The sequence below is a fragment of the Scatophagus argus genome, chromosome 4 (genome assembly GCF_020382885.2).
Source record: "Scatophagus argus isolate fScaArg1 chromosome 4, fScaArg1.pri, whole genome shotgun sequence".
Classification (NCBI taxonomy): Eukaryota; Metazoa; Chordata; class Actinopteri; family Scatophagidae; genus Scatophagus; species Scatophagus argus.
The window spans coordinates 14,317,267-14,341,578 of NC_058496.1; the positions used below are offsets into that span (position 1 = coordinate 14,317,267).

At 40.4% G+C, this 24,312-nt stretch overlaps 1 protein-coding gene across 6 annotated transcripts in view; it reads right to left on the bottom strand.

Moving 5' to 3' along the window:
- The window catches only part of arl15a (ADP-ribosylation factor-like 15a), a 109,107-nt gene that overhangs the window by 72,241 nt on the left and 12,554 nt on the right, over nt 1-24,312 (bottom strand). For all 6 annotated transcript variants that reach the window (XR_006843269.1, XR_006843268.1, XR_006843270.1 and 3 more), the window contains exon 2: nt 1,202-1,346. Coding sequence is in view for 3 of the 6 variants with exons in the window: in XM_046388025.1 (XP_046243981.1) it covers nt 1,202-1,346 (145 nt within the window). In the remaining 3 variants the exon portion in view is untranslated. The remainder of the gene's footprint in view (nt 1-1,201; nt 1,347-24,312) is intronic.

Sequence of the window (24,312 nt, forward strand, 5' to 3'; positions counted from 1 at the left end):
CTACTTAATCATTTACTTTCCCCAGGATATTTAGTGCACCTTTTCCAAATCACCAGCTGGTGAACACAAAAATGGCTGACATCATATTTGTGTTGTAAAAACTCAAGAAAATAACACTTTGTGTGGTCCGGGTTAGGAAAACAGAAAAACAAGAAAATCTAAACACAAAAGCATTTTGTTCTACGTTGTAGTTAGCAGAGGATAGAACTAATGTCTAAAGTGCCACCATGTATTTTGTGGTTTGTTTCCGCGGTTGCGTACGGTGGGAAATACTAAAGAAATCCACTGAAGGAAGAGATTTAATGTTGCTCAAATTATGCTAAACTGTTTTGGTGGGAATTCCTTTTCTGGAAACATTCACAAACATGAGGAGAGATGGGAGAGACAACTATTATGATTTTATAAATGTCTGAATTAACTGCTAAATGTGGTTTTTAAGCACATTACAACAGTGCACAATCATAAGCAAGACTTTCCCCTCATTGTTCTATACTATCTTCCTTCTGTAGAAGTTGGCAAACACAACGGTTGACAGCTCATCTCAGAGAATTAAAATCATTTGCTGTCAAGGTAAGTAATCAACATATTTGATCTGTACAGGCCTTCTCAGTCACAGATGCAGACAGGAGTTCACTCCTTTGAACCACCCTGCCACATACACACTAATGGTTACAGGCAGCACATTTGGGAATTTCTTTATATTTAGCTACGACTGGTGAAAGTGCACAATCACCAATTCTAATATGGTACTTCTGCAACAGCTCAAAGCTGACTGCTGACAAATCCAGGGGAGGAAAGAGGAATGTCCGTGAGGGACTGCATAGCATATATGGAAAGGAGAGCGTTGACTAGCAGGAGAATGATGTACTAACCCTAAAAGCTCCTCTTCTGGACGTACTTAACACCAGCCTCCCCGCTTGAGGAGAAGGAGGAGGACTGGCTGGTCAGATACAGCAGTATTGTTCTGGCATGAGTGCTGGGACTTTGGAAGACATACTGAAGATAAGCTTCCCCCTATTAGAGAGCTAAAATACCTGGTTAGTATTATCTATCTGTGATTCTAATCCAGAGGACAACACCTTCTTGGAGGAAGTGTATGTGAAGGAATGTGATATCGTTATATCAGTTATATCTTTGGAGGCTTCTATTTAAGTACACACATTTTAAATCTAAAAAACTGTTCCATGTCACGTGCACCTACCTGTTGTAGGTACGATGCCGTCGCTGCCCTCACTACAGAGGCGTGAGAGCAGGCTGGTCTTTCCAGCACCTGTCAGGCCAATGCACACCACATCATACTCTGGTCTTGGTGGTGGGGGTCCTTTACAGCACAGTGCCCGGAAACACTGCAACCAACAAACAAAACAATGAATGCATTGGGGGGAATAAAAGACTAAATATACCTGAGACTAACAGTGTGATTAAGATTCTGTCATTATTATTATTATTGTTAGTATCATTGCAATAAACTCTTGTGTCAAGCTAGTTCTGCAAGATTCTTATGAGCATTACAGCTGCCTTCATATGATAAAGGAGGAAATCAAACATGTCAAATGGGTCTGGTCTATGAAATACTTCCAGACTGTCAGTTGGTGTAAGAGGAGCAAACCGTGTAACCATTGTCCAACAGAAAGCACTAAAAAAGGAATGAACAATGACAAGGGATAAAACCACAAGAGGTTTTACTTTTATATCTTAATGCAGTCATGTCATACAGTGTAAAAATCTACATGAAAAAGATGTGAAAGGGACTTGGATTGTTAGTTGCATGCATCTAAGCACTGGCGCAACATGTTTTTGTCTGCAGTGTCTCTGTGTGTGGACCTTGTCTGACTGGGCCCTTATGGCAGCCAGAGGCAGACCTGTCACTCCATGAATCACTGAGGGCCTGCTGTGAGACATTAAGGGGCAAATGCAGTGTGAACCGTGAATGAGATCTTTAAACTTGTGTGGAGAGATAAAAAAAAAAAAGAGATCTCTTTTATTAGCAAGACAGGAACCAGTCTGGACAAGGCAGGACAGGGCAGACACACACACACACACACACACACACACACACTCTTTCTCTCACTCTCTCTCAACTACTATATCACATTTCAGGTGGAAGAACATCAACACAAGATTGCTTGATGCTCTTGTCAGAGGATGACCCTGTTCAACACACTTTTACTCTGTTCAATCAAAGACACTGACAGGAAAGAAAACACATGCACAAGTGTACATGAACTGCACCACATCTGTGTGCACATTCTCCAGGTGTGCTTGGGCATGCCATTATAAACATACGTCAGTGGGGAGAAGCAGCTATAAACAAATGAGAGGATAAATAAATGTTATGTTTCAAACTTCAAAGTGTCAAAGTATCTATGGAAAACACTACAGATTTAGGTTTAATACAAGCCTACCAGAAATACTACTGATTTTTTGGATTTTTAACTGCAACTCACTTCTTGTTTTGGGATTAATGAAGGCCTGAAGACTTTTCCTCACACTAGCAGCAATTGTTGTGTTATACAACTTTTTTTTTCTTGCTTCTTTCAAACTGCAGGGGAACAAGAGCGCAGCAAAGTGTGTTGTAGCCTCAGTTCTTCCGCATACCCCCAGACATCAGTGACCACCAGGGTCAGTTTTCAGAGCCGTGCCAAAACAGAGCTGCTGTTTGATGGAGATGTGGGGAATCTGCTTCAACAGAACCAGACGTCGGCTGAGCAACCCGACCCCCCCGACTCCTTGGTGAACCCGCCAGTCTGCTCAGACAGGAAACATTCTCCTCTTCCAGAAAAACGGTAAGATCAGAAACACACGCGCGTCAGATGGGGGAACACATGTAAAAACTTGGTTTGATGAGGTATTCTATGCTCTTTCTCCCCTTGCTGCCTCTACCACCCACCAACTTTCCCTGAAGCTACATGTAAAGATTTCTGCAGAAGGTGAAATCTCCCCTTCAGCTGTCAATCCCCCGAGCTGACAGTTGATTTTTCAGAGGAATTAAGGGTTTGAGACATGGAGAGATGGAAGAACTATAGAAGACCTACTATTGTGCAGCCCTTACGTTTGCATGCTTGTAAGTTGGATGCTAGTTAATTGCTCATGGCTGATAAAATTATTGCTAGACCAAAGTGTACATGAGAAAAAAAGGCAACACAGAAGGTTGCTGTCTTATTGACAGATAGATAGGACAACTCCCACAACCTCTACCTCCACATACAGTGCAGACTTCACAACAGCTACCAAAGGAGCATCCAGGGCCTGACCCTGAGGTCCCTATGTACACAGTGGTCCCTGTGAAAGAATGAGATGGGAGCTCCCACCTCTGGCCCTCTTTGACAACACAAGATTGACGAGCAAACCTTGTTCAAAAGGCTTGCAGGAGAAAAATAAATAATGTCCAAAAGCCTTTGCTTACCTCAAGACATGCCCCTCCCTTTTCAACCACACACTTAATGGTCTGAGAGTCAATGCACTGTGTCACTGAGACTAAGAGCTCAAATGAGTCTGTCCAATGATGACTACCTCCATAAATTTTCCAAGGCATCCAGACGAACAGCTGAGATTGAAGCTGGAAATCAAATTCAGCATAGCATGTCAGCAGTTCCCTGAATTCTCTTTGAGTGATTTACAGTATTTTCAAGACAAGGCGGAAGTGACAGAGTTCTAAAAGTTATTCATACATACACTGCCAACAAAAACTTCCTATGGAGGCTCATCAGCTTTACTTTTACTTTTTGTTTATTCGGGCCACTGTTAGGCTACTATGAGGCCACCTGTGCATTAAAAAGAGGGTCAGTCTTTAAGGAGAACAAAACAAAATCTTGCACTTGCCAAAACACTCTCCATAAAAAAGTCTGCCATTCCTAGACTTTATTGATTGGCTGCCTCTTATAGGATTGGACATGTTTTAATTGTGCTCCACTGAAAGACCTGCCGAGACATTACCTCACCGTTATTGTGAAAGCTGATTAGCTTGGCTTTATGTAAATGAGAAAACACTGCTGAATATAAATATCACTCAAGACATAGCCAAGCTGCATTTTTTCAGATGAATGTCTCCTTAAATGATGCATGACAGAAAGGAGGAAAAAACAACAGGCCCCCAGCCTCCAATTTGAAAAAGATGTTAAGACATTTAATGGGTGACATAACTGGGCCTCCTGGCATGCGACCAGAACTCAAGCACACAAGAGCAGAAGCTGAGGACACTAATACTGGTCTACCAGTGGTTGTGTAAGGATAGGTCAGGGCAGCTATATGACTGTACACACTGAACCTAATAGCCTTTGGTCTCATGTAAGCCTTATTCAAAACTAAAAAGGAAATCAGTGGTATGAAAGGAAAATAAATACCACACTTCTTTCTTTTCTGTTTCCTTCAAAAAATGCTCCAAGTCATACCACATGCTAACAGCATGCAGCCTAACTAACACCACCACCGTGGTATGGAGAGAAACATGTCTCAAAAGTATTTGTAAATGCACAAACCATGATTCACAAATATCCCATATTTCACAAAAGTGTTTTGCTATCCGCAAATACAAAATTCATTGTTCTGTGTGAAAAATTGTGGAGTGTTGTGGCCAGTACACACATTCATTTCTTCTTCCAGTGTGTTCTAGTTGGTTAGTTAGCTACGTATAATGCTGTGCAAAGTTAAAAAGACAACTTTACTATTTTAAAATATACACATTTTGGCATCTAAATGATTAACAGGTACAAAAAGGTTTGGAACCGTTTCAGTAGATTGTTTCAGCCGGTAGCCACGAAGCATGCCGCAATGTAATCCATGAGGGCACTGACAGTGACAATTTTCAGTGTAATCTAACTCTAAAAACCTATTGGACCACTTGACCCACTTTTGTTGAAGAGTACACCTTTCATTTAAACAGACGATATATTGACAATATATTGTTCTCCTCTAGTGACAAACAGTATTTGTACCTCTCAGACCTTATTACTCCTTGTCCAGTAATGGTTTCAAAATGATCTTTGTGAGTCTCCTTAACTCAAAATTCCTGAACACTACAGCCATCAATGCAACACTGCCGCCTAATGGTGGTGGTAGTGGGGGTTTGGGGATAGCATATTTGTATATCAGAGCTACCGCAGATTCAACACTTCAGAGAGAACATTAACAAATTATATTTCATAAAAAATGCTAACACCAAGTGTCAACAAGACATATCTATGAAAACCATAGCATATTCATTTAAATACCAACTTACGAGTTATAAGTAAGGATTTTTGTCATTGGGGATTGCAAAACACATCTGATAGTGGTATGTGGAATGTTGGTCCACCCCTTTTCAATGGCTGTGGGGAATTCCTGGAGAATGGCAGGAACTGGAATACGTTGTTGTACACATCATTCCACAGCATCCCAAACATGCTTAATAGGTGACATGTCTAGTGAGTGTGCAGGTCATGCAAGAGCTGGGATGTTTTCAGCTTCCAGGACTAGCATCAGGTCGTGTATCATGTTGCGACATGAGGTGATAATGGCGGATGAATGTTGCGACAATTGTTTGACAATGGCCTCAGGATTTTATCAAATTATCTCTGTGCATTCAAACTGCTGTAAATAAAATGCAAAAAAAAAAAAAAAAAAAAAATCAAGGCATGGGTTTAGCCACTACAGGCTGAGAGGTTCAGTGAGAGTTTTGTGAATGAGCCATAAGCCACTGTGGTATAAACTTTACCTGACGTAGTTGACCAGAAGAGGAGCTGGGCTCTTTTTAGAAAACTACTTTATATTTTTAGAGGGTTAGAGGGAAGTCACTACCACTGCAGCAGACTAGTTCGTGTTTCACTCTCATACTCTCTGGCTACTGACGAGATACCACAGGGCAGGAAAATGGCCAATAGCACGACAACATGTTCCAAACTGGGGTAGCCTTACAAACTGCTTGGGAACACACTTAAATAATAGTAACAAATCAAGTACTGTTTCTGCACAGTGCTGAAACATCTAAGCAGGTGTGCAGCATCATCTAATGTTGTTGCTGGAATACTCAGGACAGTCACATTAATTATGTTACACATCAATTGATAGGCCTGAACTATTTGCCTTGGCCCAGCGATGGTGCTACTGAGTGTACCAATGCCTCTTAAAATTTACAATATCACATTTACTTCCAAGTATTTCCAATAGCGATGCACACCAAGGAGCAAATCATGACTTCTTCCTTGGTTGTCAATTTACACAAGCTGTGCTTCTTGATTTCCCAACAACAGTGAAGATAGCAATGAAAGAGGAGAGGAAGATGAGAAAAGGGAAAGGACATCTGAGACACTTGCCTCGGCGAGTCATACCCACCGTAGACGGACAGACACGGGACACGGATGGGAAGGCAGGCCGTTTTTATTTTTCCAGACCAAGTGTCGGGACAACACTTGTGTGCAGGGCTCACTTCTGACCTTTGGAAATGACAGTCCTTTATATGGGCGTCCCGACGGAGGACCGGCGCTAACAGATATGTGTGTAATACACACCGGCCACAGTCATAACACAGCCCTGCAAAACCAGGGGTAAGCAGAGGGCGAGAGCAGAGAAGGGCATGCAGGAGGCAGTCTGTCAGAGATGGAAGGAACGGTAGAGGGGAGCAGGGGAGGTGAAGGGGGTATGCAGGGAAAGAGGGGGATGGAAGGGGCACATTCATTCATCCTCATTCATCTTCTCCCTCCTTGTTGTTGTTATTTGCCGCTTTGAAGCTGGATGGGGGGTGCACAGTGGGACACAGTGTGGTTCAGTACAGTGAGGGAAGGGGGTGTGTGAGGCACACTGCATGCCATTCTCGTTAAAGGGTGAGAGAGACATGCTAGACACACAAGGCTACTCACTAGACTCTTTCCGTGCTTAGCTGTTACTACATCAACAGCAGACAGCTTCAGGCCTGGGTCTCCACCATACCTCACCAAACAACCCACCACCCTTTATTCTGCTTCATTTCATTACACATATTTCCTTCAAGATGTTTGGTTACTCAAGTCCTCCTGATGTTTTGATAGCACCTCCACCACCAGCCTTTTAACTACAACCACTGCCACCACTCATGGCCGCACTTTTTCTTCCCTAAGGAAGCAGGCAAGATGATACTGGAGACACGATGCTTGTCACTACATGCGTGATTGACTGGTTTCTTAAAACCTTAATTGCAAGATAAAACAAACGAAATGCGGATTTGGCAGTGAGCACTGTGACACGCTTTAAACTGTAGCTGCGGGTGATGAAATACAAGATTTACTGCACTTCAAAAATGATGGCCAACTAAGGACACTAAACAGGTGCCATTCATTACCCCCACATCAGAAATAGATCCCTGTACAAACACAGACACCTACACAAATGCACGCACGCACACGTGCACACACATACAAACATACATATATACACACAAACACACACACACACACACACACACACACAGGAGGAGTACACTGGAACATTTGGAGGATACATGTCACTCCCATTCCATGCCTCCACAATGCACATCCAGTTGTGTGGAATGTTTTTGATGTAGTAAATGTTGAATATGTCCACTGTCGACTTCAACTTCTTACAGCACAGTATCAAAGAGACCTATTGGACTGAAATGACAGACATACAGCAATAATAAGATGACCCTGTCTGCACCAGCTCAGTCTGGTGAAATAGACCGTGTCTTACTTAAGTCGACAAAAACAACCCACAACTCATTATGCCTGTGTGTCTGTGTGTACAGGGAGGAAATGTTTTAAAGCTGATTTGCTTGTCACTGTTTTGCAGGCACATCATCCCCTTATTCTGAAGCAACATCTGCTTGTTCTCTCTCTCTCCTCTTCTTCTTCTCTTCTTTCTCCTCTCTCTCTCGCCATCACCCCCGCTACCCAATTCATTCATCCCACTTCTGTCTGTCTGGCCCTTGATTCTGAGCTTGAACACTTGTGTCCTGACGCTAAGGTGTCTGGACAAGGAGACAAGACACACATACATACACACACACACACACACAGAAGGACACAGAGTGAAGTTAGAGCGCCCCCCAGCTTTCTGCTGGAACACAATGCATCTAATGCACTGCAAAGGGAGAAGCAATTCATTGCAGTAACTCAGTTAATGTAACTGAATTAGCATTTTCTAATCTTCTAGTCACAGAACACGAAAGAAACAAACGTTAAAGCAAATTAACAAATTTCCCCTCTGGGGATCAATTCAATATAAGATTATCTTATCTTATCTTAAAATAAACAAAATACAAGTCAAATAACTAGTACAGCATTGCATTTGCACCAAGAAAGGGGGAAATCTAGCCTGCCTAAGACACCAAAACAGTTTTATTACAGTAAACACAAAGTTGCAAAAATAAACAGGAAAACAGACAAGTAGCCTACGGGCTGGTACTTCTGGTACATCTGACTGAATGACATGAAGTGACCAACTGACAATTTGGACGATCTGCACTTTTTAAGAAACAAACAAGACGGGTCTAGACTATGGAGCAAAAAGTTTGAACAACAGCATGAAGAGAAACCCCTGCTTCCCTTTCTCCCCTTTTCTTCCCCTTTTCAGTAAGCATCTCCAGTATTGGCCTTCTCCTATCTGACAGGGTAACTTGTGACCCTGCTTGATTTGAGGAGGAGGCCAGATCAAAGGCAGAGGAGCAGCCTTGGGAAAATATTTGGGCTGAGAATGGACGGGATATCTGTCAGGAAGCCTTTCCCACTGGGCTCACTAGTGCAAGGGCCCGGGGATCGGGTTACCAACCAAAAACGCCAACATGAAAGAGGAGGCGACGCTAATCCACATACATGGAGTTCTGTGTCTGTCCGCCACACCCACCATCACAAATATCTCTATCTCTATTCTCTGCTCTTTACCCTCTAAATGCTGGACTACTCAGTATCTCTGTGTCACCCCAAACTACACCAAACTCTCACCCCAGCCCCCTCAAGCTTCTATGCACCACCACCTCACCCTCCTCCACAACCCTTCACCCCAAAAACACTCAAGCTTCATCACAGAGGATTAACAGGAAACCCTGACACGACCCATTGTTAGGGAGGCAGAGGGGGCTTGGGTGGTTTTGCCACCCCAAGTGCGTCCTTTTTTTCTCCACTGGGGTTGTGATGCTTTTAGAGAAGAAGACTAGGGGACTTAATGGCCTCAGCCTCCTTACCAACCTCCCTGACGTACCACAACTTCACAGTTGCCCAGATGAGGCTGGGTGGCGGGCAAGAGTTGTTCAGTAGCAATGAGCAGGGACAAGAAATGAAGGATGGAGAGGTAAAGAGTGTGCAGGGTGAGGGTGGGGGGGTTCGTAGGAGTGAGTGGGAGTGCCCAGGATGAGGATGGTGTATGTATTTGTGTGGCGGGGGTGGGGATGGGTGTCAATGCTGTAAATCTTGATGTCACTGACAGGAAGACTGTTGCGGACCATTACCATAAATCTGACAAACGCTAATTTGATGGGAGGCTGTATCTGTCTGGTCAGGGACCAGTCTAGACGGTCCTATTGAGGGGTCCTATGGCGTAGCCCTGCTTGTTTCCAGCACCATCTGGATGTGGCAGTAAGTGCCTGCTGCTGTGGTTCACATGCACACATACATACAGACACACAAATACACAGTACACAAAGTACACCATTCCTCAAGCCATTACAAAGGCTTTGACCTTTATATGCTAGCACAATAACTTAAATTTATTTCTGCTTTAAAATGACAGTATATTCCTGTAGCTATACAGGCAAAACCTAGAAGAGGTTATCCATTATTATCTTCAAGTGTTATTTTCAACATTCCTGTACAATTAAAGCCTTTATTGGAGTTAATGTCAATAATTAAATAGGCCTACAATATATAGTAGATTATATTAGAAAAGCATAAGAGTGTTATTGTAAAACATAACTGAAATCATTTCTGAAATCCTCACCAGTACAACTGCAATTTAGCAGGTCTGATCAACATTTCAAAGTCTCACACAGTAACAACATTCTTTTTGTAAAATTACATAAAAAGTACAAAAAAATGCACAATGCAAATTCAAGAGGCTATGTACTGGTTTTAGACTCACCAGATCCACTCAATCATCATCTCCAAAATCTGTAACTGGCCCTGCAAATATGTTTTTGTGACCTGTGTGACCTGTGGCCTGGGCGAGTCTTAATGTAAGAGGACAGACTGTCCAAATAAAGCCTACGTATGGGAAATGCTTCCCTCTCAACAAGCAGGACTAGAGTTCACCTGAGGAGAACATGGGACAGATCCAAGAGCTCTGGTGGATTCAGTCAGCACTGCATGCGCTCCATGTTTGTCCCATTCATTGGGTGTAAGAGTGGGCCACAACACAGACTCAGGATGAACAGTGTTTCCTTATAGCTTACTTGTTTATATTATTATATTATATTGTATTTATACTTTCTTTATATTTATTAATAAGCTCCATGTCCCCCATCACTATTGAACCTAACAGCCTGAAAGTAAGAAAGAGAAGCAAAAGAAGGATAAATAAGGATGTGTTTTCAAAGTGCGAAAAACAGTCACTCTAAAGGAGCCCACTCTACGATGTGTAGAAGATCAAATGGGTTGTAAGATAATGATAGGAGAAATATAATCCAAGCAGCAGGTCCACTAGACATTCTGAGGGGACTTAGGGGCCACAGCTTTTCTCCCTGGCACATTTATCTGTCTGGAGCCTACCTTGGAGCTCCTGTGTGTTTCATGACATTTACTGGAAAAGTACATTAGATAGAGAATGGGAGGGACAGCATTAAGCGGCCCACCCACAGGACTGTTTTCATGTTATCCTTGTTTTGCAAAAGAAAGCAAGCGCCTGAGGTGGTGGCAAGGCAGCTGCATTCACAGACAGAAGACACCTTTGCTCCATGGGACATCCAAATGGAAGATAAGGGGGCCACAGAATTGTGGGGATACCACTGGGAGCCATTATGGTATATAAATCTTGTAACTGGAAAGGGTGATTAGCTTGGCTACATTAGCATACGGCTGCGGCAAAAACTTTGGTTTCCTGGGCACAGCGTAGGGCAAAAAGATGTTTTTCCGCACCCATGTAGAGGATCAAAGCTTGAGGGGCCCCCTTTTGAAGGCCCTGAAACCAGTGTGCAAGAACCAAGGGGGGTGGGGGGCGCCCCAGCTCACAGACATAAAAAGGGTGGGTGGATGGGGAGGGCACTTGTCCCACTTACATCAGTTATGGCACATTTTAATACAGCATCTATCCATCGATGACTAACTCATTTTTTGATAAAAACAAATCTTAGGGCCCCCATTCTCCATGAAACAAGTGTGGGAAAGTTTCAAGCTCAAGGACATTGTCATTAAAGTGAAAGGCCCCTCCCGATCAACTATTTCAAGGCCCCTTTGAGACAAAAATAAAAAAGTGCGGGTCAAGGCGGGGGAGGAAAACTGGATATGGAAAATCTTTGATTCTTTAAGAGAGTGAGTTATTCCTCACATCATGAACACAAGGCTGGGGCACAATGATCATTCACAACATCCCCAATGACCTTCTTGATGATCACACCAAAGTGTGCAGATTAAAAGGAAGGAGGGGAAAAGCAAAGTTTGTTTTTTTTTGGCAACCTATGACAAACTATAGACATGGGGAAAAAATCCTTCTGTTCCACAAATCCTGAACACGTATGGTAGACAGGCCTACGGAGACAATTGGAAAAGCCATTAATAGGAGTGGACCACAAACAGTGACATCAAGAGGAGAACAGAGGCTCATTTTCAGGAAGAGAATGAAGACCCTTGAGTCCAGCTAGACATTAATGGCGCACCAAGTGGTTTCAGCAGCAGAAGAAGAAATTAGTCATAACACATCAAAGACAGCTGGATTCTAGAGAAATGACAAGAACAGTGCTGTGATGTTTGACAACTTCTTATAGCAGCAGGGTTTGGTACAAAACTCTGTATTTTTAGGGGTATCAACCAAATAATGTTGGTACTACTGAGAACCATTTGATGTCAAATTAATCTGTGCCAAACTTTGGTACTCGAGAATGCGTCTAGGTGCGAAAGTAACTTAGAGAGAGGTAGGTCATGAGGCCTTTTGTGTTGTCTCCCGATGGACTGTGTCCATGTCGAGTTGAGACAGATTCCCAACCTGACACTAGAATGCATCTCAAATGCATCAGTGAGCAGATTTATGGGAAACTGTGACGATTAGGTTTACTAACAGCAAAAATATACCTTTGTAAAAGACTTTTATGGCTTTATACTGCGGCCAGCACAATTATTCTAACCATGTCTGTTGAGTTGTACTCCCAAATACTAACCAGGTAGTAAATCAATGTGGTTAGGAACACTAATGCATTCACACTATATAATACTATATAATTCACCTCAAAATGTCCATGTCCGTAGCATGCTTTGGTGTGAACAATTGTGAGTGGTCTGAGAGATTACAGTGACAAATTTTTCTTTACTTGATAAAAGTTCCTACTTTCAGAAAATTACTAAATTCCATTTAGACTTTTGCTTTGAAAATTGTTTATTTTTGGCTATAAATAAAAAAAAACTATCAAGCAACCATCATTTAAATTCACAAAATATAGTGCAAAGTCTAGTAGTAGTTGGATTTTACTACACTTTCAACAAAAATACTAAGCGGTGAATGAGTCCATTTACAAGGCTATATAAAAGGATCACAGCCATATACTAAGTGGTCTGTCAGTGTTTAAGAGCTCTTTCCATGACAGAAGCACAGGCCACAGCCCTCTCTAACCACACACCTCTAGTTTACACACTGTTGACTTTCACTTGATTTCTGGTGTTTTAATGGCCAACAAGTGGCTGGTGCCACCTTTCTCTAATAATAGATTTACACGTGCAACACTTATACAATATGCTCCCCACAAATTACACTATCTATAACACATAAACTCAAGTGTCATCCCAGAGCCCCTGCTTTTGTTTTTACATAAAATATGCTATAGTCCAAGATGTATTATATCGCAGAGGGTCCTTGACCCATATGTAATTAATAAATGCTCTTTTGGTAAATATTCGCTACATGATGTAATATGACACTGGTATTAGTTTGACATATTTCCTTTAAAAATATAACACATTAAATACTGCACGATCCCCTAGTGTATGCATTTAGTCTTAAACATGCAACAAGACCTACATAAAGGAAACAAGGAAACATTTAAGGCTAAGTGAGAAGTCAAAAACATTTTAACTAAGACCGTTTCTCCAAATGTATCAGGACCGTTTTACCAAAAACAGATTTCAGAGTGTAATAGAAATCACAGGTGTTTAAAAAATTTAAATGCTCCTGTGTGTTTCACTGCATGTTGCATGTGTGTGTTCAATCAGTGATGGGTTAAATGCAGAGACGAATTTCAGTGTATGTAAAAACATACTGACAATAAAGTTTGAAGTTTAAGTATTTTTTAAGTTTTGGTGTTAAGATTTTCCTGTACCCATGTCCACAAAATTGAAAACAACATGTGCAAATTTGTTTGGAACAGATTCCTGATCTAAATTTACAATATTCAAAACTGTTACACAACTCTGGAATCAAATTAACTTGTGTATTACAAAGAAGAGTAACTGAGCAAATTCAAAAATCATAATGAGGGATGAGACACCAAAGTCAAACATCTGGTGATGTTTCAGGTCTGGGAAATCGCGGGTCGTTCTGTGTTATAACCTCTTCCATTGAGCATGAATCTTTGAGACTTTGGGGCGTTGCGGCGCGTTTGTCGGAAGTTAACCAGACACATTGTTTTAACCTTTGCCGGAGGAGCCTCTGTCTCATTCCCAGGGGCTGGCTGTGTAAAAGGGTCAATGACTTCAATAGGCCTTCATTAAGCACAGTTAGTGTCAATAGTTAATTATGCAAATTAGGAGACCCCTCATGTGGTTTGTGGGTGCCTGGCCTCCCCCTTTCATTGTAGCTTTACTCACACAAAAAGTACTACCCTGCAGATGCACACACACTCCATATAGCACATACATTCACTTACACACACTGTATGCCTTTCATGCATTACTTTTCCTCCTCACTCATTTCTTGTCAGCAATCAGAAATGGAGTATTATGGTGCCGATACAAAAATGGAGGCCAGTGAGGCCCCTGAGGTCTCCAGTGGCTTTTCTTGCCATCAAAGAACCTCCGGAAGGTTCTTGCTGGGTAAAGCTGAAAGCCCACCAAGTTCTCCTCATCAAGACTAGGGAGTAGGGGGCATCAGTGCCCCCTCAAAAACAAAATGGAGAAAAAAAAACTGCATCAAAACAGTCAATTAGGCAAAAATGCATGACAGCCAAATTCGAACATTGTTTCTGTGATGGTAATGACAGGCCTTTCGCTCCTCTGCCTCTTCCACACATCTGATGTCTGTGGCCCCCTGATTTTCAAAGGCTGGGAAGCCATCAGTAATTAATAATCACACGCTTTGGGCCCCTCAGTTGTGACTGGCAGATTCTTTGTAAGGCCAGCCTCAAAAACCTCGAATCCACTTTCACCTACCTCTTCTCACCCCATCGTTGCCGGTTTGTGTCCATCTCCCTGGAAAATGTCTCTATCACTGCCTGCTGTTTGGATCAGGTACATTTGAGGGGGTGCTCTCCATTGTAGGGGGACTGTCATGGGCGCCAATTTTAACCAGCTCCCCCTCAACCCTCCATTTAAACCAGTTCACCTCCCACTAATTGTAGAGAGACAGGGTAGCTGGGGGGGTGGCTAGATAAAATGGCCTCCATTGTGAGTGAAAAACAATCAAACACCACCCTGAGAACTGTTTACACATAACATTTGTTTTTGGAACCACTCTCTTGTTTGTTATTTTATTTTCCTTAGCTTTTCTCCCTACAAAGCAAACTTTTCAAAAACAACGGTCTCAAAGAACTTATGTAATAGAAAATCTAAACCAGATTGTAGCCTCCACTGGTCCAAACCCACCCAAAGTGAAGCTTTGGAAGCAGGACTCCATTTCTTCACTATGTGATACAGGTGTCATATGTTTTTTTGATACAGACAAGAACATCTTGCGGAGATCCCATAACAGAACAATAAGTCTGTTCCTGAATCATGGTATGACAGATGCTCTAAAGACAAACTAAGTGATGATGCCTGCATTACTGCTTTTCATATAGATCATCCAGTGACATGCTTACACAGCCAATTCCAAAATAAATGCTAAACACGTGCTTGTATGATATACAGGTGTTATATGGTGCATGCAAACATATCAAACTAACTGGGTGAGGACTAGGCATTGGCCAGGAGACAGAAATGGTTGGTGAGATGCAGCTGCGCCTTTTATGTATGAATTGCAGTCAGAAAGTATTAGAAGTTCAGACAGAAAGTATAAGGATGGTGATGATCATCAGGACACTGATCCTAAACATCAGACAAAGAATCTGCAGCCAAGTACTGTGATTAAACATCATGACTTTATGTCTGTTAACTTATTTTAAGTCCTCTGGAATGCAAGAGTAGCATGAGTAAGTATGAAAATGGCTACGATTTATTCACTGATGTGCCTGTAAACACCCTCAAATTAAAGTCGAAAGTCAGCACTTTGACCTCATAGTCATTTCATTTCGAATCCTGTGCGCCGGAGTACAGAGCCAACACCGCAAAACATGTGTCACTGTCCTGATACTTTCTGACTGCAGAGTACATGTGTGCAAAAGATGGTGAGGATACAAAAGGCAACGGGCTGAACCAAAGAAACACGTGTGTAGGCTACCACTATACAAACTGTATGAGTAAATCCCACACAGGGAGCGTTTGACTAAAGCCAATGGACTCCACATGTCTTTTCTACTTCAAAGGGGACAAAAGACCTATCACATCATACAAGCCCATCCTCCTCCTTTACAGGGACAGGCATAAAAGGACTATCAATCCTCTATAACCCCATTCCAATTTAATTTCTTTTTGCTTTTAATATACAAATTTTATTTGAATTAATTTAATTAAAATTTACTATGTACCTAAACACTGTATACAGGCATACTTAATACCAGTGGCACTTCCATGTGGTTTTTATATTGTGTCCACTAGAGGGCATTACAACTTTAACACTAAACATTAGGAATTACAATCAGGTAATCGCTTTCATGCTAGGCATTGGTTAAGCTTAGGCACCACTAAGCCCCACAATGAGGGAGGCATTGCTTTCTGAGACTGGAACATTAGGGGTTAACTTTAGCACACTGAGACTGTGATTCCGGAAACTTTACTGTTCACCATATGTAATGTGTCAGAACCTTATAACAATTACAAGAGACAGAAGCTCATTTGTGGGAATAGTTTGCCCAGATATTGAATGCTGCTAGTGAGTACTGTTCTGTTATTTCCATACATGTTGTAACCTTGTTGTTTGCTGTATAGTCAATGTAAAATGAAGTTAGCTACATAGGTAATCAGTCAAAACTCGCATTCAATGTTTTTCTCCTCTTACGCACAAGCGTTTCCTCCCAGTTCTATCCAGAGCTCTGCCAGCACTTTTCCACCATTAAAAATGCTGCAGGGACACTGTGCAAAAAAACTAGATTTTTGCCAACACATAAAAACATCTATTTAAAACAATAATAATAATAATAATTTAAGCATTCAATTAGTACTTTTTTTTACTATTCAATTTATATATGACAATGAATTCTTCTAACAGCACTAAAAGTATGACAGCAAAACTCAGCAAAATTTTTAAATACCTCACAAAAAAGCAGACAGTCCTTATTTTCTCTAATAAAATTACAGAGGTATACTAGGAGTATAAATTGTAAAATGTAAACTGGGAAATGGTCAGGAGTAAAATCAATATCCTTCAGGACCTACAGAGTTCATCTTCAATGCATGTTTGCTCTGTATTATCCTGATACCTACTGGAATGCTTTTTTTACTGAGGCATTCATCTCAGTGCCTTCTTTGGATGACCTTTTGACTACATTAACCTAAATTGTGATTCTAGCATCACAGACAGAGTGGCAAATACACAGTGAAAGGCCCATCATAGTTGTTTCAGTCAGGTAAAAGTGACTGTTGCCCATTCTAACAATCATTGTGGAACTGCACCAAGTAAATGATGGAATAAATAATAAGAACAGAGCGTATGAAACCATGTTAAACTATGCAAGAGCTTGTTGTAATCCCAAAAGAACATGAGATAACAAATGTGCATACTAACAAAATCATATTTTGCCAGAAGAAGAGATGGACAACAAACAAATAGGAGAAAAGCACATGCATGTACACACACACATGCAAGTGAGTAAGAGGTGAGGCTGACGGATAGATGTGTGTATGACAGTATTGCGCAAAGGAGATTTCATAAACGACTGAGCACAGAGGGAAACGTTTACTTAGTCAAAGACAGGAAAGAACAGACAGAGGCCAACTGTGCCATGATCTAACACAGGCTTACCTATGACATTGCACAGTGCATTCTGATTCAGAGGTAGGCTAAGCCCTTCCTGAGGCCTGCCTCCCCAGAGTGAGAGCATCCAGCCTACCAACTGTGGATGGGTGGGTATGATACGGGACTGGGAAAATGTCAGAAAGTGCTACAGAAACTAACAGCAGACAGCAGATCCTAAATCTTTAACTTGTGTTTGAAGTGTTATTTGGGAAAGAAAAGTTACCATCAAGGTCTGATCATCTCTCTCGAGGTGTTTTGTGAAATTCCCATGAAAAATTAATCTGGTATCAAGAACAGGAAAAGAAGGGGCACGATAAAATATACACTGCTTAATGGTTTTAATAGAGTCAGGCCAAATACTTCCAGTGCTTAATCATCGATGACGCAGATGGTTTTGAAACATTTCACTTATTTTTGGCCTCCTTTCACTTCTGTTTTAAAAGTGTGAAAACAACTGCACAATAAACAAGTTCAAAGGAAAAACACTGATCTTTCTATAGACACAAGGCTTTAAATTGTGCACTTTTTTGAAGTGGCTTTTGCATGCCATTACATATTATCACAAAAATTCACAACTTTTCAGTTTGCCCTTAACTTTCCATAAGGTACAGATCTTCATATGATCATGCTTGTACATGCCTCTTTAAAAAAAAAAAAATACCCCACAGCATGTGATGTAAGATATTTAAAGCAACTTTGTGTACTAACAATGCATAATTCATGGCTGTGTGTGCTGATACAGTGTACTGTTGACAGTGTGTTAATGTCATATATATGACACACTACTCACAGACAAATAAAGTCTGTCTCACAGGAAATTATTATAACAATCTAATATAGGAAATTTTCTCCTGAGCCGATCAGTGACTGCATGGCTCCACCCAGAGGACGCATGAGAGAATTTTAAACAGAATTTTGTTTGCTGTAATTTTGATTTCATTTCCTGTATCAATTCCAGCAACCCAGTGTTTGAGCATCCAGATTTGATACACTCGAAAAAGAACAGTTAGGCCTTGTTTTGGTAAAAAACAAAAACAAACAAACAAACAAACAAACTGTAGAAGCTTTAAGCTTTGGAATCAGGGGTTTAAAATGCCAGATTAAAATACCTTCAGGCTGCAGGTTGCTATGTCCAGGCAAATGAAATGCATGAAATATGCTCAAATTGCCTTAGAAAGCACCAGAAAAGAATGCCAATATCAACAACACGTCTTTGTGTTGCCAATGTGTTCATCCTTGTGCTAGTGGTAACTACAGCTGAAAAATACTATTATTTGATTGACAGATTGTTTGACTGTCACCTAATTGTCATTTATCAAGTAAAAGAAGCTCCCAGCTTCTGAAAAGTAAGCATTTCCTGTTTTTCTCTGTTTGAACCTGGACACTGTGGGTTCTTCCAGCTGTTGATCCAAAAAAACATAACAAGCTCGAATGCATCATTTTTGCTCCATTAGCCAGTGATGGGCATTTGCTCATTATTTTCTGACTAAAAAATTAAGCATGTCACAGAATTGACAAATTAGTCAATGGTGAAATCCATAATTAGTTGCAGGTCTAGTGATAACAAACTATTAACAAACTTTTAACATCTGAAAAGAAAATGCTTCACATGCTGGACAATATTTTGGAGGGATCTTCCAATGAATCAAGTCCACGCATCAATCTGCGTTGGAATGCTGTCATTCGTGTGCTAAGCTGTGCCTGCTGGGACATTATAGTCTTCAAGAAGGAAAATATTGAGCTCTTTGACAGATGAGAGGGATCTGGAAACCAAATGTACACTCTGTGCTAAACACATCCCATAAGAATTATGTGAGCAGTAGAGCCAGTCATTTTGGAAGACATAGGAGACAAACTTTCTCTCATAAAAAACACTCCTGAATTTGTCTACTAGTCATATTTAAAGGGAAATTATCATTCTCAACAACAGGAATATGATGAGAGAAGAAGTATTTGCACAGGTGAGTGTCCCAAGTCCTCAAAGTGGTCTCAAATTTCTTGCCTATTACACAATTACAAAGAGCAATCATGGACTCAGTAGATGTCTGCCAATACAATTATAGATATGGAATTAAAACATTTTTTGGCTTTTCCCCAAACATGATCTCCAAGTAAAAAATGACTCATCATTCCAGTAATTTTCCATGTAACTGTTAGAGGTGAATGTTTTACTAACTCTTACTAACCTCTTTTGTCAGCTGTACTTCACAAACAAAGCTCTGCGGTAACTTTCTGAGAGTGTACAATGCAGTGTTTAGCAACCATCTTTTTCCGTGTGTTTCTAATGTGCATCTAAACAAGTGGTGAATTCCAGTGAGGTGAGTTGCAACCGCTCGTGCTCTCTGGAAACCAGCACAGAATCCCTTCTAATCACTTCAAGATAGACCTGTTTTTATAGACCTGTTTTTAAGCAACCCTTTCTGACCTTCTAATGTTGCATTGTTTCCGTTACTCTATGCGTGTTTGCTTTGTGCCTTGTTTCAGTATCTCAATGTAAACTGTGTTAACGTTGTAAACCACTTTGCAATATGAAATAACTTTCGACCATTAGTCTCAAAAACTGCAATGACCATTTTCCCTCTTTTAGCTCATTCTTGCTCAAAAAGAGAATATGAAAAAGAAAAAAAAATCCCACTAAAAAAAGTATTAAATCTGACTTGTCTGCCCTTGTAACTTTGGACTAGTTACTACAGAGGTCAGATCAGTTTTCATGTGATGTTGCTACTATTTGCCTGTGCCCTGTATTTCTAAGCATAAAACAAACACCATAAAATTCTTATGTAAAGTTTAAAGAGACAGACATCCGGAGCTTAGGCATACTGAATGCCTAACAGTATGTAGTGTGTTTTAAACAACAGTCTAAATGGAGTCTACAGTAAAAGATGCATGACAACAGACGACCTCATTCAGTGAAATACTTGGTTGTCTTTGTGAACCACAACATTCTGTTGAGCAACAACAGAGGGCGCCATTATCCTTTCTTTAAATCAAAGCTCACTCAAACATACCAAGCATGTCCAGACACAATCCCTTCCTCACTTCCGTAACACTGGGGTGAAGTATATCTGAAGTGAAGAATTTATCAGCGCCGATGTTGGATGGGACCTGAGAACTGATTATACTTCAGCAACAGTATAACTGAAACAGCAACAACACAGTTGCCTACATCTGTCACACCTCCTCCACATGAGGCCAAAAATACCTCCACTCACTGGAAATGTTTGGGAGAGGAAACTCCATTGGTTGGGATTGGTTTTCTCTCTCTCATCATTCACATCAAAGAGGATTACACCTGAGGGTGGAAACAGGCTTCAGCGGACACAACATTGCGTGTGGTCACAAAGTGTTTAATGTCTAATATTTTGAGAAATTAAACAGTTTCTCAACAATTGTGTGGTTCACAATTGCATTTTTGGAAAAAGCACTGTTTAAAAAGTTTGTAAGATGTGATATAGTTTTTGTGGTACAGTGGAGGCTGGTTTAATAGCTTACGCTTAAAAAGGAATGATGCCTATTATATGCTGCTGCAAAATAGAGCTGTCAGAAATAGTAAGTGGAGCATGGGCTGCACCAGCTCCATTGTCATAATTAGGAGCCCCTCAGAGGCTGCACTGACTGTAGTCCTGACAGTCATTGTCAAATTAGGTGGAGAATTGTTCCTGGCTTTGTGACTATACCTGATGTCTCTATAAGAACAGCTACTACTGAACAAATAAAACTAAAAATTCAGGCATTTTGAAATCAAAATTGAAAGTATTTTCAGAAGTCATAACTCTGATTCCCTGGTAACACCTGAGGATTTGGCTGAAACCATCACTGCCATCCCATAAGGTCCCTATGCAATGGAAACATTGTTCACTACTTCAGTTAACGGGATGGACTTAGATATAAAGGAAGATATTACTGTTCTGCTCAGACCATAGAACTATTTGGCTCAGCTATGAGCCAGAAAATTAAAGTCTAGCAAAATTCAAAAAGTCAATAACACAAACAATGCAATACAGTTGATAAACAATAAATATAGTTTGACAGTATATTTATCAAGACTATCTAGCTGTTCAGCCATGTCATTTGTGCCCAAATCAATATCAAGACTTTCATAATCATGTGATGTGAGATGATTACTTATGTGCTAACACGCAAAGTATCATCAAGTTCAGACACGCAGTGTAGGCTGCTTGAAGCTTCTGTCTGCCAGTCGTCATCCTGTGACGAGGATGAGCCACTGAAGGACTACACTATGTGTTCATATTCATATTTTTTCATGTATTTTAATTTATTTGTCATTTAGAACACTGAACAGACAGTTCATCTGGAACTACTTATGTCCATTATGCAATTAATAGATCATCCTGCCACTAAGAATTGAGTAATGTTTAAAACAACTGTACCTCGTGGGGAGAGAGGTAGCGCTCATGTGACAAGAGAGAGAGAGCATGCTGTATGAACAGAAGTGTAGATGTGATACGGAAAGATTCTAAGTCTAAAGTTCCTCTACAGAAATCTGTTTTAACACTTGAATGTATGATCTACACTGCTCATGGGATTCGACGGCTCGACCTGACAAGGCTCAACCTGACAGGCGTACACGCATACAGACATGCACGGCAAATGTTCAACATGTACATAAAATCCCCTTATACACTGACAAAATCATCTACACAAAATATGTCATGTTCAAGGACACGTGTCTACACATCAACTGGCCAACTGGTTTTAATTTAGCATCAGACATGCTAAATTTCAGGTGTACTGATTTTGTGCTGTTTGAAGCTTTGTCAGATTTTTGTTGTTCGGGGATTTGAGGTTTTATTCCAAAAACCAAATAAGATTTGCCTAGGCCATGAATCAATCCTGCCACCAGACCAATCCACCATAGAAAATAAAAAAGTAATCAGGAAAAACATTTACTGTACATGACTTAAATTTATCCCCTGACTGATGTAATCAAGTTGCTTACGTCATCTGGACTGCGAATTGGTGTGAAATGAGTGTTATAAATCTACTATGAACTAACATCTCTCGTCCTCTTTTACCAGTTTCTAGGCTATTTTTAAGGCATGACATTTATATTGTATATATGTAGTGACACAATTGAGTTTAAATACAATCTCACTTCTACACCTGTTAGATGTGTAAGTGGAAAATGAAATAAAGTCGTCAAAATTAAAAGAATTTCCCTCAAAAGCTCTTCTTATTAAAAAGTAATAGTCATAATTACAGCTATAAACACATTTGGAAAGTACTTTTCATGGATTAATTGTCAATGGAAAATGACCCCAGGCACTGGAAAAGAAAGCGGCTCACAATGAATCAATATCTGTGGAACATTTCCAAGATAAAAATGTGTAGTCAATCAAATACATCATTGGGGCAAAGCTATGACAACAGGAACTTTGGCTCACATGTGTCAGCAGCAAGTAGTTAGATTAAATGAATCAAGCTCAAACAGATGAAAGGCTTCTCTTCAAACATTCTACTCTACAGAAACCTGCTGCTACGTTGAAGACTGATAAGGATGTGAACATTAATCCAGGGAAAAGTTTTTATGTCTGAGATATTAGAAAGTACACAGCTTCATGAAAAGGATAATCTCTTACTATGTTTTTTCACTGACAAAATTAAGCTCACAGATCAACTGGAAGTGACAACATAGTACTGTATGATCATAACGCAGAATGTATTAACATTAAAGCTGAGGAAATCTAGAGGATCTTAAGAAAAAATAAAGGAGCAAAGAGGCAATTAAGAAATGTCAGACATAATGGGAGGAGGCTGGATTTGTCACTCTGATTACTCTCAACTTTATTTAGTTTTTTATTTTATTCGCCAAGTTTGGCAACTCAGCCAATAAGGCGAGTGTAAAATGCAAACATTTCAGTTACCATGCTGCAGCTAAGTAACACAGGTATGACTATCTTCACTGGATATTCATACACAACTCTATCATACTTACAATGTTGTACAACACAGTGTACCCGTGATATCAATGCAAACACTAAACCGGTCATTAACTAAGGTTAAACTTGAAAAATCTGAAAATAAAAAAACATGAATTCAAAAGAAGAATCACTATGAAAATAATTTGTTAGAGGAAAAGGGTAAATAGACCAATTCCTGTTATCCTTACAGATACAGTCAAAGTATGATGAAAAAAAAAAATCTGGATTCACTCGGTCTGAGGACTAACAATGACTGACTGTAAAAACAGACAGGGACCTCAGGCTTGGATTACTAAAGGAATTTGCAGCCCGCTCGTTTATTACAATGTCTTGAGGATAAGCATATTACAATATGTGCTCCTGGCCCTGAGCTCAGTGCGAAGAAGAGTCCTTGTCAAGTCATGGCGACAAAGACTATTGTATAACCGAAAGGCGCTTTAAGGCATCTCACAACAAAAGCCTATTGGGAAAGAATTCACATTCAAGGGCATTGTGAGTAAGCCGTCGAATAGTAAACTGGACTTATAAGTAGTTCATATACTGGACAGAGTTTTAGAGAGATTAGCTTTTGTCAGCCAAGACTCTAAGGGGTCAAAACAAATCCAACTTCAAATCAGATTCTTCTCATCATTTTGTCACCTTAACCCAATGAAAAACATCCAAAAGCCACAAACTGTGTTATGCTGGGTATCATTTCCTGTGGCTAATAATATTAAATTTTCTCTTTGAACTAAATGATCTTTTCTTCTCTGGAGCAGTTATTTGGAGCCACCCATATGCTTAAAAAGACAGAAAGAAAGATGATGCTACAGAGTTTATTTTACCGTTATAAACATGCTTGTTTTGAACACACGCTAACCGTTAACATGAATGTGTCTATCCAGATCCCACAACTGGCTGGCACTGTTAAGCTTCCTGGACCACCTATCCACCTTTATATTTTCCAACAATTTTCCGTTTCTGTTATCATTATGTTTACCACCAAACATATGCTTGTTCCTGA